Source organism: Hoplias malabaricus, chromosome Y (assembly GCF_029633855.1).
Source record: "Hoplias malabaricus isolate fHopMal1 chromosome Y, fHopMal1.hap1, whole genome shotgun sequence".
Lineage (NCBI taxonomy): Eukaryota > Metazoa > Chordata > Actinopteri > Characiformes > Erythrinidae > Hoplias > Hoplias malabaricus.
In genome coordinates this window covers 19,013,867-19,030,993 of record NC_089820.1, presented here as the reverse complement: position 1 = coordinate 19,030,993, position 17,127 = coordinate 19,013,867, and the positions used below count along the sequence as shown (strand labels likewise).

The following is a 17,127-nucleotide window of genomic DNA, read 5'->3' as shown; positions in this document are numbered from 1 at the left end:
CAATGTAGCTGACATGAAACATAAATCCTTTGTGAACATAGTCCCTATGTTTCATCTGAATTATTAATAACATAGTGAGCTAAGCGCTGACCTATGGCTACGTTGAGCCCTACGCGAGCAATGTGAAGACAGCAATACTAAGCTGATCCCCGTGGCAACTGGTAGTTTATTTTTTACAATAATAGACTCTGGTGTTTAATACCTTAATATTTGTAAACATGCATATTATTATATAACTTCATAAAAAGCTTTAAGCTTTTCATAATTTTATATCAAACAAGCATCACTACTCTCTCACACTATGTGTTTGACACATACTGAGGCGTAATTCATTCACATTGATACATTATGTGCATTCTTTTAATAGCATACTGCTAAACAATATGGTATCAATACAAACCCATAGTGAAATTAACTTTCCAGATCCTCCTCTTTCTGTAAACATGTATAATGTTTTTAAAGATACATTAATTTACTCATCTTTTATTTAATTATGTATATCTACTTCTATATATACATTAAAAACGTGATAGGTTAAATCTCCTTCAAAATGGAATTGAACAAAATAAATCTGAATTAAAAAATGGCTTTTTTTTCAGCAGTGAATTCTGTGGTGGCCATCATTTGAAGTGAGGGGTTTTTATATTTATATATATATATATATTTGTGTGTGTGTGTGTGTGTGCTTTTAAACGTTCAACAATATAATGTATTATATTTATATATGTATAATGTTTATACAGGATCTCAGAAAATACATTGTTCAGAACATTAAACACTGAAATTATTTCCGTTATTTGGTAAGTTATGTTGTTTCAGCAATAACGCCATACACCAGTAGGTGGCAGTAAAGCATCATGATTCACGAACATCATGATTCCCCACAGCGAAAAAATGTATACAAACAACGTGTTAACACGTTCGAAACGCATTAACGCGTAAATACATTAGCGTGTTAACACGAAATTATATGCTACGTGTTAAAACGGAGAATCCAACACGTTTAAAGATCAATGGCGTTCCATACATGTTCATAATAGGCCTTACATCACACACTGTAGCTGACATGATACACAAATCCTTTGTGAAGGTAGTCCCTACGTTTCATTTGAATTATTAATAACATAGTGAGCTAATCGCTGACCTATGGCTACGTTGAGCCCTACGTGAGCAGTGTGAAGACAGCAATACTAAGATGATCCCCATGGCAACTGGAAGTTTATTTTTCACAATAAAAGGCTCTGGTGTTTAATACCTTAAAATGTGTAAACATGCTTATTATTATCTAACTTAATTCATAACATGCTCTAAAGCTTTTCATAATTTTATATCAAATATCACTATTCTCTCACACTATGTGTGTGAAACATACCGAGGCGTAATTCATTCACATTGATAAATTATGTAGCATACATCCTTTTAATAGCATACTGCTAAACAATACAGTGTCAATACAAACCCATAGTGAAAAAATGATCTTTCCAGATCTTCATCCTTCTGTAAACAAACATCATATCATATCATATTTATCATAGTTTTAAATGTGTAAATCAAATATTGTAAATGTGTAAAAAATATATTATTATTATTATTAATATTGTTGTTATTGTTATCTGATTAGTTTTGCTACCTAAGTGGCCAAAAATGTATGGGCCCACAATCTCTCGCTGACTTTGTCCATTTGAGACATTTTTGGAACACTGCAGTTGCATTCTTTTTTTTTCTTTTTTTTTCTGTCTCTAGTGTGCAGCGAAGGGTGTATACCTTAGTGCAGACTTGAAGGCTTCGTCTAGCGAGAATTAGAACGAGCCCGTGTGTGCGTCATCTCCATTCCTCTTCACGGTCACAGTGGATCATGGCGGCGCACATGTCGAGCTTCAGGAGCTTGAGTCGTGTACAGAGGTAAAGCGAAATAATGTCATCTTAATACCACAGAGAGTACTCTAGTCAGCCTCTTACTGCTCTGTCAGCGGAGCAGACTCTGTGTAAAGGTCTCTGTAACTTGTTCACTGGCTTTACTCTGGTCAGCTTGTTAGTGGTAGCTGTTGTGTTTGGACCGCTGCAGCTCATTTTCCTCATGTTGCGTACGTTATTTTCAAGTTTACATTTAAAGCTAACTTCCCAATCCACTTTAAATTATGCAGCATCATTATTTTTTACATTTCTAAAGGAGCACTCAATTAATTCACTAATAATAAATACATTGATATATACATATCAGCTAAAACATTCCAACGACCTGTTTGTTTAATATTCTGTTTCCTTTCTCACGGCTCCACTGACAATAAAACGGAATTTTAGTTCTACAGTTATAAAATATAGTCCGTTTTGCCGCTGCATACGTTGTTAGCCTCCTTTTCGCCCTCTTCGTAACTGTTCAGGACCATCACAGAGCCGATATTATTTGGTTGGTGGGTCAGTCTCAGCAGCGACATGGACATTGTGGTTGTACCGTGTTGGTTGGCTCGTGCGAATGGATCGGACACTAAAACTGCTGGAGTTTTTAGACACACTGTACACTCCCTGGCGACCGTGCTAGTCATATCTGCATTGTCCACCGAGACGTCACCCAGTAAACAATTAGTCGTTGAAATGACGTAATGACTGCCGTCTAATCAACGTTCAAGGTTGAAAATAAAAGTTGAAAAGACGTCCAAACACGGACATTGAAAAGACGACTATTAGATGCATTTTGGACGTTCATTAACGTTATTAATTGGTCCCGAAATAAATTGCTTGTATAAAACGCGTTTTTGACGTCCGCTGACGTTTTCGATTGGTCACCACTTAACTAACGTATTAAGATTTTGGACGTTTAAAATATGTCCTTGACAGACAGACTACTTTTAGACCTATTTTGAACGTCCAGGGACGTTCCTTGTTTACCAGGCAGCTCATCTGTTGGTCACAATGTTTCAGAAGACGTTATTGGCTCTATATTTTGGGTTACTGGACATTTCCCAGTCCAGCTGTGACATAGAGGAAATTAAAATCTCCAGGAGCACCGCTGTGTCTGATCCACTGGTTCCAGAGTACACAACACACCACCTTCACGTCAGTCACCGCAGTGTTGAGAATTATCCCCCAAAACACTCATACATCTGTTTCTGTTCCTTTGGGGGCATTGACCATTGAAAAACAGAGTGAAAGGGGACAAACAGTGTATGCAGAGTAACAGACGGGCTACAGTCTGTAAATGTAGAACTACAAGTTTAACTATATGGTAGGGTGACCAGACGTCCTCTTTTTTAGACTTAAAAAAATGTCCGGGCGGAATTGCACAAACGTCCGGGATTTTGTTTTTCTAGAGCTTACATAGAAGTTTGAGAACTAGTCCCGCCCTCCCCTACTCCGATTGGTTCGCTTGAGTGAGAAGGGGGTGTGGCAAAGTAGCCTAAAATCTTCGGATTGGACGGTCTGACTGTAGAGCTACCGTTATTGGTCGATAACCTTCTCTGTAAATATTTAATTGGCCAGTCTGCACGTCAGTAGTCCTTGTTTACGTCAGGCAAAGCTCAAATACCTACCCTCATCTCGAGCAGCTATGCCAAAACGTAAATGTAAGTTCTCGCAAGAGCTCATCCGAGACGTGTCCTCTTTTTCACAATCTCAGGTCTAGTCACTCTACTATATGGCGAGCTGGCAGGTTTTCTGTAGTTCACCATATTACATCAAAACAATTTTTTTGTAAAATCTGTTAAAACTCTACTGTGTTAATTTTCTAAATGTGTTAGCTTGTGTCCTTCTGTTGTAGGTTTGGTGTTGCGGCCTGTAGACAGTACAGCAGCAGCAGTGGATACCCCAACATCTCTCTGTCCACTCCACTGCCCGGCATTCCAAAACCGCTGTTTGCTTCAGTTGATGGACAAGAGAAACATGAGACTAAAATCACTACTTTAGAGAATGGGCTTCGAGTTGCATCACAAAATAAATTTGGCCAGTTCTGCACAATTGGAAGTAAGTATGGAAGTAAATACTGCCACTAATGTATGAGGCCATTGATAATGTACCAGCTGATGTTCTCACCTTTTACTGTTCTTTGCAGTTTTGGTAAATTCAGGTTCCCGTCATGAAGCCAAGTATCCCAGTGGGATTGCACACTTTTTAGAGAAGCTTGCTTTTTCTGTAAGTGAACTGTGGGTTGATATACATTGCAGTTATCACAGCTGCAAACATTTATAATAAAAGAATATGTACATGTTTAAATTCTTACAAATACAGTAAAGTGTCAGTGGCTGTGATAATAAATATGGAAGATACTGTGTAAAGCAGTTAAATCATTGCACCTCTGAAAAAAAAAAAAAAATATTGCATTATTATTATTGCCCATATGAGCTGTGTAATTTGGTACCGAATATTGCACAGATGAGTTTGATGGCCACAGGTCGGAATGACCTCCTGTGGCACTCTATGGTGCAATTCGGTGAAGGGTGTACAGGATATACGCTTTTACAGGAAAGTTTCTGTAAAATATAAGACACTTTCAGCTTCCATTGTTTACATCTGCAAAATGTTACGCTTTATCATTTAGAAATTAAGCTTTGAAATGTGTAATAGTCATTTAGTTTTATTTATTCTTGTTTTGAACAGAACTGGAGATATAATGAGTAGTGCTTAAATTATGTTAAAGTTTTGTATTTTTGTTTTCAGTCTACATCACAGTATGGAAGCAAAGATGAAATTCTCCTGTCACTGGAAAAACATGGAGGCATTTGTGACTGCCAGACATCTAGGTTTTCTTTACGTTTTGATATTTTAAGAAAATGTTTAATTTATTTCCTTACCTAATTATTATTGTTATTGTCAGATACAGTAAAACAAATGCTGCCGCTGTTCCTCATGTCATTTTTACTATTGTTTTTAGGGATACAACAATGTATGCAGTCTCTGCTGAAGTTAAGGGTCTGGATACTGTGGTTAGCCTGCTGTCAGATGCTGTTCTGCAGCCACGTTTATTAGGTGAGACCGCATCACACTTACTGGAATGTATGGAATTATTTTCCCCTCCCTCTAGTAGTTTCTAATTATGTGGTCTTTTGTTTTTTTTAGATGAAGAGATTGAGATGACCCGCATGACTGTGAGGTTTGAGTTGGAAGATTTGAATATGAGACCTGATCCTGAGCCTCTACTGACAGAAATGATTCATGCTGTGAGTGGAATATTTCTTTATGTCCATTATTTTATAAAATGGCTCTTGCTTTCTGGAAATACAAAGCGTTTTCTATGATGGGAGTCATCCTACCTAGTGCATAATAATTCAAGATAGGCTCCCGACACACCACAATTCGAACTGTATGAAGCAGAAGATAAATGAATGACATATGAATGAATGAAAGATTAAATTAAGACCAGTCTGAGACACAGATCATGTAAACAAAATGATTTAGCTTAATCCCATTGTGGTTTTAGGCTGCTTATCGTGGGAATACAGTGGGTCTGCCTCGTTATTGTCCTGCGGAGAATGTGGACAAGATTGACCGGAAGCTTCTACACACGTACCTGCGCAGCTACTACTGCCCTGAGCGCATGGTGCTGGCAGGGGTGGGGATCGAGCATGAGCAGCTGGTAGGGTATGCCAGGAAGTACCTTCTGAATGTGAAGCCAGTTTGGGGAGTGAGCACACCTGAGAAAGTCGACCGATCTGTGGCTCAGTACACAGGAGGCATCGTCAAGGTTAAAAACATTCATTTGAACTTTTAATAACAGTTGTTCCTGGTAACAGCAGTTTCCACTGAATTATTCTTGAGAGGATCCTAATATTGCATCATTGTACACTATTGTAAGCATCATTGTAGAACTTGTTTTAGATGCAGTGGAACAGCTTGTTTCTAAACAGCTAAATTGGTTCTGAATAATATTTCATAAGATTTTATTTGAACCTATTATGCCCTGTGTATCTGCAGATTGAGAAGGATATGTCTGATGTAAGTCTAGGACCCACACCCATCCCAGAACTCACTCACATTATGATTGGCCTTGAGAGCTGCTCCTTCCTGGTGGGTCTGATAAACAATTAGTTTTACACTAATATGGTACTGTTTTTTTTTTTTTTTTTTTTTTTTTTTTTAAAAGCTAAGTTAACACATGAGCAATTCCTTTTAAACACCCGGTAGGAGGATGATTTTATCCCATTTGCTGTCCTCAACATGATGATGGGAGGAGGAGGGTCCTTCTCGGCAGGCGGTCCAGGAAAAGGCATGTTTACCAGGCTCTATCTCAACGTTCTGAACAGGTACCAGTCTTTTAACTTCAACCTGAAGGAAGCACTTCACCCAGACATGCAAGTGTTGGTAGTTATGTATTTAAACTGGATTGATTGTGGTCTCGTTTTAGGTATTAACTGATAAAGTATTTCTGTCATAAACATCTGTCAAACTATTATCTGAAAGGATGCTCAGTAAAACTAAACACAAAATATTTGTTAATGTTTTCCAGACATCACTGGATGTACAATGCAACCTCATACCACCACAGCTATGAGGATAGTGGCCTTCTCTGTATTCATGCCAGTGCAGATCCTCGGCAGGTACAGCTGGAATAATCATAGACGTCCTGCTGTAGCTAATTGTTTTTATAATAGTTTGATTTGTCATGATTAATTGAATGTGAACTTATATATTCAAATCTATTAGGTGAGGGAAATGGTAGAGATCATAACAAGGGAGTTTATCCAGATGGCTGGGACAGCTGGAGAGGTAAATTGTTTTGGGATTTCTAACAAGATTTCAGTGCACTGTAATTCAAACTATATAGTTTTATCATTGCAATTTCTGTCTTAAAATACAGTTGGAACTAGAAAGAGCGAAGACTCAGCTAAAGTCCATGTTGATGATGAACCTAGAGTCCAGGCCTGTCATTTTTGAGGATGTAGGTCGGCAGGTTCTGGCCACAGGCAAAAGAAAGCTTCCCCATGAGCTGTGCCAACTCATTAGTAAGTACAGCTTCTATCTCACACCTCAGACAAAGGGAAAAGTTTGACATTTTATGGGTTTTTGGTGTTTGTGGACCAAGATTTTTTTCTGTTGTGTTGTAATGGAACAGTTTTTGTGCACAGCACTCTATATATCCAGAGTTTTAAAAAGTTAATCTCCTACACTGCATTCACACCAGCAGTGACACGACAAAGCTGCTGGAGTTCATTAACCTTTAATGAGAGCTGATGTTTTCCAGTGACATGAGGCAGCACAAAGGCTGGCAAAATGGGTGGAGTCAGTGGTGCAGGGTGGTACACACTTTATCTGTGTCATTTGCAATGGTACACTCCTTTTTGGTTCGTACATCAGTGTCCCTACTAGATATGAACGACAAAATCACTGTCGTGGTGTCAAATGTCCCCATCCTATACCATATATCAAGGTTTAAAATAAATAAATAAAAGATTTGTAGAGAAGCGTATCTGAAACTGTCGGAATTTCGGACGAGTTTGATTAAAGTACCAGAAATTGCGTGCCATTTGTTTAACATCAATGAAACCATGGCAACCAACATATATATATATATATATATATATATATATATATATATATATATATATATAATTTTTTTTATTATTATTTTTTATCACGTCATGTAATGACATTTGACTAACTAATAACTAGCTATCGGCAGGTTGCTAGCTAGATGGATCATTTTATGAACCACCTGGATGGGGTAAATTAAGTTGTCATAACAACATAGGTGCACTTAAATGCAAAGCTATAATACCTCAAATAGAGAAATGTGCAAATGTATGGGAGATAAGTAAAATAAATTTGTCTTAACACAAAGGCAGATAGAGATAACAGTTCAATGATATCAACACACACTTGTATTTTCTTAAAGTGAAAAACATGTTTAACACAACAGTACAAGTATTATTTATCCTAGATTTACATGCTCGGGTGCTTGCTTTAAAAACACATGCTTGAGTTTTTAAAGGCTGCTATTTCTCTCTTGGCAAACACAGCTTACACTGCATAATAATGATGTTGTCTTCTGCACTTGAAGCTGAAGTGGTCCTTCTTTAAATATAGCCAAGGGTTCATATCCTAAGCAGGATTTGCCATTCAGCTTTCGCATTGAGACTAGTCTGCACCACTAATGGACTTGTCCGTCTCCATATTTCTTAAGAATTTAGCGATAGTTTGCTCTCCAGACTATCATTCACTCTGGTAGTTTAAGATGCGCAATTTTTTTCTTGCATTTTTATTTACATTTTTACTCAGTAACAGATGTGATTTGAAATTTAGCGAAGTATAATACTTCAAGCAAATAATGTTTAAGTAAAAATTTAATTACAGATTTTAAAACAGAAATACTCAATTACAGTAATTATAATATTTTTTGTGCGACTGGTAGTGTCGCAGTCACACAGCTCTAGGGATCTGGAGGTTGTGGGTTTGATTCCCGCTCCGGGTGACTGTCTGTGAGGAGTGGGTGTGTTTTTCCTGTGTCTGTGTGGGTTTCCTCCGGGTGCTCCGGTATCCTCCCACAGTCCAAAAACACACGTTGGTAGGTTGATTGGCAACTCAAAAAGTGTCCGTAGGTGTGAATGTGTGTGTGTGTGTTGCCCTGTGAAGGACTGGCGCCCCCTCCAGGGTGTATTCCCGCCTTGCGCCCAATGATTCCAGGTAGGCTCTGGGCCCACCGCGACCCTGAACTGGATAAGCGCTTACAGATAATGGATGGATAATGTTTTATACATTCTGACCTGTAAATCAAGACTAACAACTAGATGCAAAACATTGAAAGATGTATTCAATTTAAATACATTTTCTACTGGTCCATGTGTCACACAGCAGTTTGATTAATTTGACCCATTGTACAGGTATAGATATTTTTTTGCTAATTTTATATTTTTAATAGGACTTCATGGTTTATATTGTCTTCTGTCTCTCAATAGGTAACGTTACAGCTAGTGACATCAAAAGAGTTACCACCAAGATGCTGCGTAGTAAGCCCTCTGTAGCTGCACTGGGAGACCTGACGGAGCTGCCGTCATATGAGCACATCCAGGCAGCTCTCTCCAGCAAAGATGGCCGGCTACCTCGTATGTATCGTCTCTTCCGGTAGGACCTCCTCCAGTCAGCAGCGATTATAAAGTTGCTTACACCACGGACTGACCTACAGTTCCACTCAGTGATGCTGGAGAGCAGTGTGACAGTGGGCACTAAAGTTTCAGTTGTGTCTCTGCTGTATGGATTTTAATACAGTGATCTTTGGAGAGTGAATGTTTGGACTTGTCAAGGCACTAGAAGCAAAATTTGTGCCCCCAGCAGACTGGTTTTGACTGATATTTGCACAGTATAACTTTTAATCCCATGTCCAAATTTAATAACAGTGGAAATAATATCCCATGGATTCTAACGTGTAATTTTGGTCTGGATACATTAATATGATGTAAAAGGCAGTGTGCTTAGAAAAATGTATCAATTGTTAATATATTTATCAACTGCAAATGTGTGTTGATAAACAAGGGGTTCTTGTTTTCTCTTTGGTTCCATACTTTTGATAGAACACAGTGATATCAAAACGTTCCATTTACAGTCAATACTGTAATGCAGATATGAATATAAACTCAGTCATTTAGGTATCAAATTGGATCCAGGCCTAGAAGCCATCAAGAAATTTTTTATTTTATTTATTTTTTTTTTTTGTAAAATAATCATTGTGAAACATACTCCAAAAATGGAAATCTAAAACTCAGGTACTAACAGGTAATAGTGACCCTGTTGAAATGTGTTCTGAGAAGAAAACTGGCTAGACAATTGTAATACTCGGTGTACGTTCAAACACTTAAACGGTATTTGATGTCATGCCCACCTAACTATTTATAAACTTTTATTCATATTGACTTCTGTCTTATCAAACTTTCGCACGTTTAGAAGCTTTATTACGCACAGTAACTAACATCTTTAACTATTCTTTTTGTGAAGGTGCCCTCTGAATTAGAGCGGCAAAGGAGTTTTGTGTATACTGTCTTTTTTTTTTTTTTCTTAGTGTTCACATCGGTGCATATGTGATTGAATACTGGTGTATGAAGCGAATACAGACCCCTCCCACAAGTTCATTATTCTTTTCTTGATAGTTTTACACTTTATAATATCAACTTTTAACGGTGTATCTTTATCAGGTTCTTTTCTGTGTAAAGGCTCTGTTTTTGGTTCATAAATGTGGTTTACATACATATTTGGTCTTCATGTATTGGTTGATAAGCCAACGTTAGACTTTAACAACAAATGAGTCAAACACCACATAACACTGAAGGTGAGTCAGAAATAGCTGCTTTATGTTACATATGTTGTAAACATTAAAAATGTGCTTTTTTTTTGGTTTGAGACAACAGAATGGATTTAAAAAAGGCCCGAGGGCAATCATGAACAAGATCTCAGGCACTTTCCATAAGGAGCGTGAAATGTAATGTAAATGGATGGTTCACAATTACACTGGTCATTTCAGGTCCATGCAAGAGTACCGTTATTGTGTTAGTCTGTTAGGCTGTTTGTCAAAATCAGCCTTGCTTCCACACATGCACAGTCAGTTGACATTGACATCAAGTAAGCAACAAGCTATTTTTTTATATGACAAATTAAGGCAGTGGACCACAAGTCCAGTCTGAGCTGTTCAGTCTTGAGGGTGCACCTTTCTTTTTCAATGTCTGCACCACTATTAAATAGAACTTCCTTTTTAAGAAATAATTTTATGAATAAATATTGTAGTCTATTGAACAAATGGTCCATAAATTATTACATTCCTGTCATAAATTTGGTACTTGGAAAATTTACCTGTGATGGTTATCTGTAACCATCAATAATATACCCTTCTAAATTCAAGCATTAATTGAATAACTTTTATAAATAAGATCCATAAAATATTTATAAAATACCATCAAGATCTACTGCCATGTACTTTGTGGTTGTAGTAAACTTAAATATGTTCCGCTGCAATATCAGTGGAATTAATTGTACAAGGCCATTGAACACTGATTTAGTCGGAAATATGTTATAAATTTTAAGACAATTTTCATATAACCTTAAATAAGTGTACAAAATAATACAAAATAAGACAGGCAAAAATGTTAAGTAGAACGTAACTGTAGCGTTTAGGCTTGAGTGTCCAGGCACAGCCTTTTTTTCTTTTTTTTCCAAGCTCATCTGAGAATGTGGCAAACACTGCCTAAAATCTGGACGGTGGTCAAACTACATCCCCCATCAGTCTAAATTCTCCTTTGGTCCTGAAAGTCCAGCTTCCTAAGAGAATGCAGTGAGTGCATTCTCAGTCCATTCAGCTCTAGGGCTGCTGATCCAACATCAGGAGATGGAGCAGACAGTGCTGTTACTCTGGTTCTTCATTACAGCTTCCCTTCTCTTCAGCTCTCTACTGATTCTCCTCCTGATGCCCTCCAGGTACACAGGTCGATCAAACTGGCCAGCTCCCAGTGGAATGCTGGAGCAGAAGTTTCATTAGAATTTACTTCAGTTTCGAGCCCTCACCACACCTGCTATCTTTGTTTTATAGTCACTACTTTTTGCAAAGCAGTAATTAAGAACTCTGGTTCTTGAGTATCACCTGTTCCACACATTTTTAAATGTTGTATTGACTAATCAGCTAAATAAATTTGTCAAACTGTCTTCTTAAAACAAGCAACTGAATCATAATTGTTGGCTGTCTGGACATAACTGAACATATTTTTTTAAATGCATCTTGGATACGTAATGAATGTGTGCTATACTTACTTGTCCCTACCAGGCCGAATCTTGACCTGGAACATGCCGATGACAGGACGGTGATCTGAGGTCTTGATAGAGGAGCAGGAGCTGTACTTAACTACCTTAATATCTTCCACTTGTCTGTTTCTGAAAAGGATGCGATCCTACAAAATTATGAGAAATTCTTAGCTATTGTGAAAAAAAACAGAAATTGTACTGACAAACTTTAAAGAACAGCCAAGGACAACATTTTCTCACTGTATATGAAGGCGTTCTCTGCTTGGATGTAGTGTCATAAACATCACAGCCAATGTCAAACTTGTAGGTAGGAGGGAAGTGGATAGGGGCTTCCTGAAATCCTTTAAAGATGGAGCCTAAATAATAACAATTAGGAAAATTCTTAGCATCAGTTGTACCAAAGAAATGTACCAACTTACATCAAAACAATGTCTCACTATAACTGCTAAAGAGAACCTTACAGAACTTAAAAACTGGGTTAAAGTTAAATTAATTTTCACTGTCTTTAAGTCCAAGACAAGCCCAGGCTGACCATCTTTCATTTCTTTGCACAGCTGATCATGCTGAAGTAGTGGCCCCATGTCTTCCCCGTTGTGCTGGTTCAGAACAGCCTCCACGTCTCCCCGGTCTTTATTCAGGCGGAAGTTAAAATCCCCAAACCAGAAAACCTCATCAAAACGAGTTGTCACGTCCGCTGAGAACAAAGATATCATGAGCAGTTATTATAGTTTTTTTTTAAGATTTAATTTAATTTGTTTATTAGTTTATTTACATATTTACTCAGTTATTTCAATTTCCATTCGTTTTTAGAGTGGAATAATGTCACTTCTATTTGAGTCTGTATTGTAGCATGGCTATATATACACACACAAAGTTACATCACTTGTGTGATGATCAATCTTGTCAGAAGCAATCAATCAGGAGAGTCTGTATGTAGGCTCACACCAAAAGAAAGGTCTGTTGTCCAAACCATTCTTCAAAAAAATTCAAAAGCATTTAATCTAATTAGAGCCATAGACCTTTGCCTTTTTTAAGCTTATGAAACCCACTCCATAGACTACTTTGTCTACCCTTGGTGTGTTTGTACTTTTTTTCTTAATTAAGGAGTAGTTTTAATATTATTATTTATTAGTTTTTATAAAGGCTAATTTCTTATTTTACATTCACAAAAATATTTTTGCTGCTTTTTTTCCATTTCAATAATACATTAGGATACATTCACAGTAAAAATGTATGGCTGTGCTTCTATTACTGATGAGCAATGCCTAATGCAGATTTTAGAGGAGACTCACAGGCGATGGAACGGTAAGGGTTGGTGTCAGGAAGGCATTTAGGAAGAGCTAGGGCTTCTATTATCTTGTTGTAATCCAATATTCTCTCATACACTTTGGAATCTCCAGCTGAAAGAAACGTTGTCCACTGGTTACATGATGCCAAAGAGGAATATGTAGCAAGTTGTGTGTGCTACATTTGAGAATTTCACAATTTCATTTAAAATTTGTAGTTTTTAAAACCTGGTCTCATTCTTGAAACTTATGGCAATGGTTTAGCTAAAAGGGTTTATTATCTTTTTAAACATATATAAAATACGACAGATAAAAGTGTGTCACACAGGGTCAGAAAACACATAAGGAAGTCTACTTGAGCTTCTGTTATTACTTAAACATATTAGCCTTATATATCCTTGGCAAAGAAGCAAATACTTTTTGTTCTGGGCACTTCAAATGTATCAGCATGCATCTGTGTTGAATTCAGTACAGTTAAATATCTCACAAGTAAAATGAGATGTGATGAAGAGGAAGGATGTCCCAAAGAAGGTAAAGCCTATGCCAACTGCGCCTTTGGTCTTAATCTGCGAGATGATACGAGTGGTGACCGTAGCATGTTCAACCTCTATTTAAAAAAAATAAAATAAAAATCAATCAGCAAATGCAGTTGTAGGGAACTGGAAATCATGTCCAATATTACATTTATTCCAGTACATTTTTGTAATACACAAAGCTGCAGAAAACCAAGTCTCAGCAGACAGAAAGTAGACTGACAATAAGGAAAGACTCACCAGAACAGAACCATATGAGATCCCTTCGTATGAAAATGGTGAGATAGAGCACTCCATGTGCTGCTGCATAAAGCATGACATAGTATGGGCCAAGAGTTTCCTGAAGCCGGATCTCCCATTCTCTCCTGTTAACATAGAGAATGCTGAATGCTCTGAATGGTAAAAATGAAGATAAATAGACAGATGTGAAGTTTCATACCTATCTGGGCATCCTTCCTGAACCCCAATGATATACAAGTCTTGTGCAAACTCAGTGTCAGTGGGGAGCAACAAGTCGTCTAGGTTGTTTGGAAATCCCTATAAATCACATGCAATAGTCATTATCAAAAATAATCATTTTCCAATGCCGGCAGCCGTATGAATTAAAGCCACTTTTTAACATCTGTTTGTGCCATATACCTTCTCTCCCTGCATATTCCACGTGACAACATAGATTCCCACATGCCGATCAGGAAAGTACCGTTCCAGCTCTTCAGGCCCAAGTAAGGCTCCGCTGGCCAGGAGACTGCCCTCCATAAAGCTCCTGAAACCAGCAGCAGGCAGTCGTATATTTTATTTAAAAACAGACCTGAAGTTTATAACAGTGTTATAATGCTGACTACAGAATCACTAAACAAATTCAGTGGTTTATATCTTGACCAGAATCCAAGTCATGAGCAAAAAGTTTATATTCTTTAATGAATTATGGAACCCATGAGTAAAGCAGCATGTGCTGAACGCATCTCTCTGAGTTATGAAATGAACGTAACTAAAAATAACCTAAATGAAGAATTAACCTCATCAGAAAAGAAGTGTAAATAGATAGTAGGCTTTGAGACTTACATGTTTATAAATTTTCATAGGAGTCCAAGTACAGTTAGGTGTAGAGCAGAGCTCATTATTTTTGACAGCAGTGAACAATAATAAGCAACAGAGACATGCAACAGAGACTGCTTAGTCATAGCAACAGTTGGCAAGCTGCATGGTTAAACATGGATCATTCAAATAGCAGTATGACAGCTTAACTAGCAGAACACTGAACCCGGAAGTAAATGAAAGATACGTGGCAAGAGCTTAGCCCCACTGGAGCCATAAGAGTGCAGACTAAACACCCCAAAGAAAAGGAAAAGACTCTACCTGTTCCTCACATCCTTGGGTCGGATTGGATTCAGTGCACTAAAAGTGGACTTCATGGAATTTACAGAAGCGCTGTCCGACACCATGGTCTCCAAAAGCCGGCTGTCACTGAAGTTCCTGTGCAGTCTTACTGCCATGCCCCTTTTGCCATAATCCAAACAATCCCTGTCAATCCGATTAGTGGTCCTTAAGGACATGGAGGCGACGTTGTACTCCAATGCAGGAAACACTCCTGGGGGCTGCAGAGGGGACAGGATAACTTTGGATGGTTTTTGTCGCTGCTCAGCTTGACAACTGTGCCCGTGAGGATGTTTGTCTGCCTCAGGAAGGCTGCTACATCGATCCCGAAAAGGTGGGGACTCCCCCGCTGCCCGGGTAAAGTCACTTCTACCAAAGATTTGGCCATTCTTTAAACCTACAGCAGTGTTTATTGCAGGTATCGAGTCTTCCTTAAGCGAATCTGTTGAAGAGCCTGTCTCAGTTGGATCGGTGAGGCTCTCTTGACTGCTCCTAAGTCGCCTCCTCCTGATCTTTTCCTCAAATGAGATGTTTCTATTCCCCTTCCCCACACTGGGAGGCTTGGGGAGGGAGGGTGGATGTGGCTGGTAGGGACTCAGGCTCATTTCATCCTGGGGGATTTGGAGTACCTCTCTGGACTTTTTGGTACCTCTGAGCGGGTCTTTGTTGGATCCATTACTCTCACCATCTATGTCAAGGCTGTCCTTCCTGTAATGTGGGTCTTCTGGCCTAACATTATCTTCAGGTTGAAATGGGACAATGATTTCTCCATTCTCATTCATCCTATTCTCACACTTGTTTTTAAACATGTGCCATGGCCTTCATATTTTCTCATGCTATCAGTGAGAGAAAAAAAACTTACATGAACAAACAATGTTTAGAAAATGTTTTATATTTCTGTAATAAAAATGTAATATATTTATTAATGGGACCCAGCTGGGCGTCCTTTATTCAATAAACGATGGCATGCCAGCGCCAACATGGTCCACAATGGGCTGTATTCATTTAGGGAGATTTTTTTTTTGGTTGTTGTTGTTTTCATGTAGACTGTCTATATTGTTATTCATTAAAATAGCACTCTATAGAGATATTTAAATATCAAAGTGTCCTGAGATGCATCGTGAACATCTCTGGAAACATTGCATAAATGGAAAATGAAGAGAGTCAGGGGACATCCTTTATTTTCCAACTCATTATAGATATCACTAACCACTTCAAAACAAACTAGTCAGTGAAATTAACTAACGGACTTGACTTAAACTAACATTTACACACACTACGCTTTGCGTGTTTGACGGAAACGTAGGTAATTAGTTTAAATTTACTGTACAATTTAAAATTCTTGGAATGCCCTTCGGTAAAGTTAGTTAACAAACGCTAACCTTGAATCACACTGCATTTTAATGAAGCACAAAAGGCAGGAATAGGCTTTTTTGTTGGCTTATATAATTAAACAGCAGTTGTTTATTAGGGTTTCTGACAGCTAACTGTAATCGATATCACGAAGCTGAATTTGGCTTATTCGATTCTCTGGTCCACCTTAAATGGTGCAACGGCTGCATTTAAATGCGGTATCATTCACGTTTTTATATCACTAATCATTACGACATCCACAGCGATATTTTTTACCAGTGTTCCCAGCACTAAGCTTAAGTTTTCACCTTGACTTTTCCGTTTCCATTAACATGTAGCTAATATAACGGCTCCACAATTTAAGGTGGAGCGGAGCTTCATGCTAACAACACGGGAAGGACGCGCTGTAGCTATCGTGAGGTGACAATAAAATGGTTTCGTCTATTTGTAGTTAAGGCCAGCTTTTCTATCAAACATAAGCAACTCGTAGAGGGCAATAAAGTAAATTTACACATTTGTTTAAACGTAGCATATATATTAAAATACATTTACAGCACGTTACCTTTACCTCCAAGCATCACTGCAAACATTTTCACTTCCTTAGCAACCAGTCAGCTGGAGAGCACACATACTTCTGTCATACAGCGCCACCCCACAGACCTTCTGAGATTCATCACAGCTTCTGAGATTTATTAATTCTCATAGAGCTTCCTTCTGAGGTTTAATCTTTCTCACATAGCTTCTAGGTTTCCTCACAGAGGAATTAAACGTAACCTGCTTTATATACAGCCCTTGACTCATTCCCATCTATAATTTTGTGGGCAACAATTTAAAATACTACCCCCAAAAGTTCATGAAGTTGTAAAAAAATATAT

The 17,127-nt window shown here is 38.0% G+C and overlaps 2 protein-coding genes across 3 annotated transcripts; one reads left to right on the top strand and one right to left on the bottom strand.

Moving 5' to 3' along the window:
- Positions 1-1,756: 1,756 nt before the first annotated feature.
- On the top strand, positions 1,757-10,228 carry LOC136679053 (mitochondrial-processing peptidase subunit alpha-like). Its single transcript, XM_066657329.1, has 13 exons — positions 1,757-1,902; positions 3,755-3,957; positions 4,046-4,125; positions 4,651-4,733; positions 4,865-4,959; positions 5,050-5,150; positions 5,411-5,674; positions 5,905-5,997; positions 6,115-6,233; positions 6,437-6,527; positions 6,634-6,696; positions 6,788-6,932; positions 8,883-10,228. The coding sequence occupies exons 1-13, from the start codon at positions 1,856-1,858 to the stop codon at positions 9,050-9,052; spliced, it is 1,554 nt and encodes a 517-aa protein (XP_066513426.1). The 5' UTR covers positions 1,757-1,855; the 3' UTR covers positions 9,053-10,228.
- A 26-nt stretch (positions 10,229-10,254) lies between these two features.
- Positions 10,255-16,919, bottom strand: LOC136679052 (phosphatidylinositol polyphosphate 5-phosphatase type IV-like). Of its 2 annotated transcripts, none has more exons than XM_066657327.1 (11): positions 16,815-16,919; positions 14,882-15,735; positions 14,165-14,288; positions 13,965-14,062; positions 13,766-13,890; positions 13,480-13,599; positions 12,999-13,106; positions 12,239-12,400; positions 11,947-12,062; positions 11,716-11,852; positions 10,255-11,425 (listed from the first exon to the last, which is right to left on the bottom strand). In XM_066657327.1, exons 2-11 carry the CDS (start codon positions 15,706-15,708, stop codon positions 11,290-11,292), a joined length of 1,953 nt encoding a protein of 650 aa, XP_066513424.1. In that variant the 5' UTR covers positions 15,709-15,735; positions 16,815-16,919; the 3' UTR covers positions 10,255-11,289. The 2 variants fall into 2 exon arrangements, with proteins under 2 accessions (XP_066513424.1, XP_066513425.1); XM_066657328.1 differs by having other exon boundaries at positions 16,821-16,906.
- Positions 16,920-17,127: the final 208 nt, after the last annotated feature.

Bases quoted from the DNA above. Each gene is read 5' to 3' on its own strand.
- LOC136679053 (XM_066657329.1), top strand. From the start codon at position 1,856: ATGGCGGCGCACATGTCGAGCTTCAGGAGCTTGAGTCGTGTACAGAG. The intron at 4,734-4,864 runs GTTTTCTTTACG...TATTGTTTTTAG, and splicing joins TGTGACTGCCAGACATCTAG to GGATACAACAATGTATGCAG. The intron at 4,960-5,049 runs GTGAGACCGCAT...TGTTTTTTTTAG, and splicing joins TCTGCAGCCACGTTTATTAG to ATGAAGAGATTGAGATGACC.
- LOC136679052 (XM_066657327.1), bottom strand. From the start codon at position 15,708: ATGTTTAAAAACAAGTGTGAGAATAGGATGAATGAGAATGGAGAAATC. The intron at 14,289-14,881 runs GTAGAGTCTTTT...TGCTGGTTTCAG, and splicing joins CCCAAGGATGTGAGGAACAG to GAGCTTTATGGAGGGCAGTC. The intron at 13,891-13,964 runs GTATGAAACTTC...CTATGTTAACAG, and splicing joins CAGGAAGGATGCCCAGATAG to GAGAGAATGGGAGATCCGGC.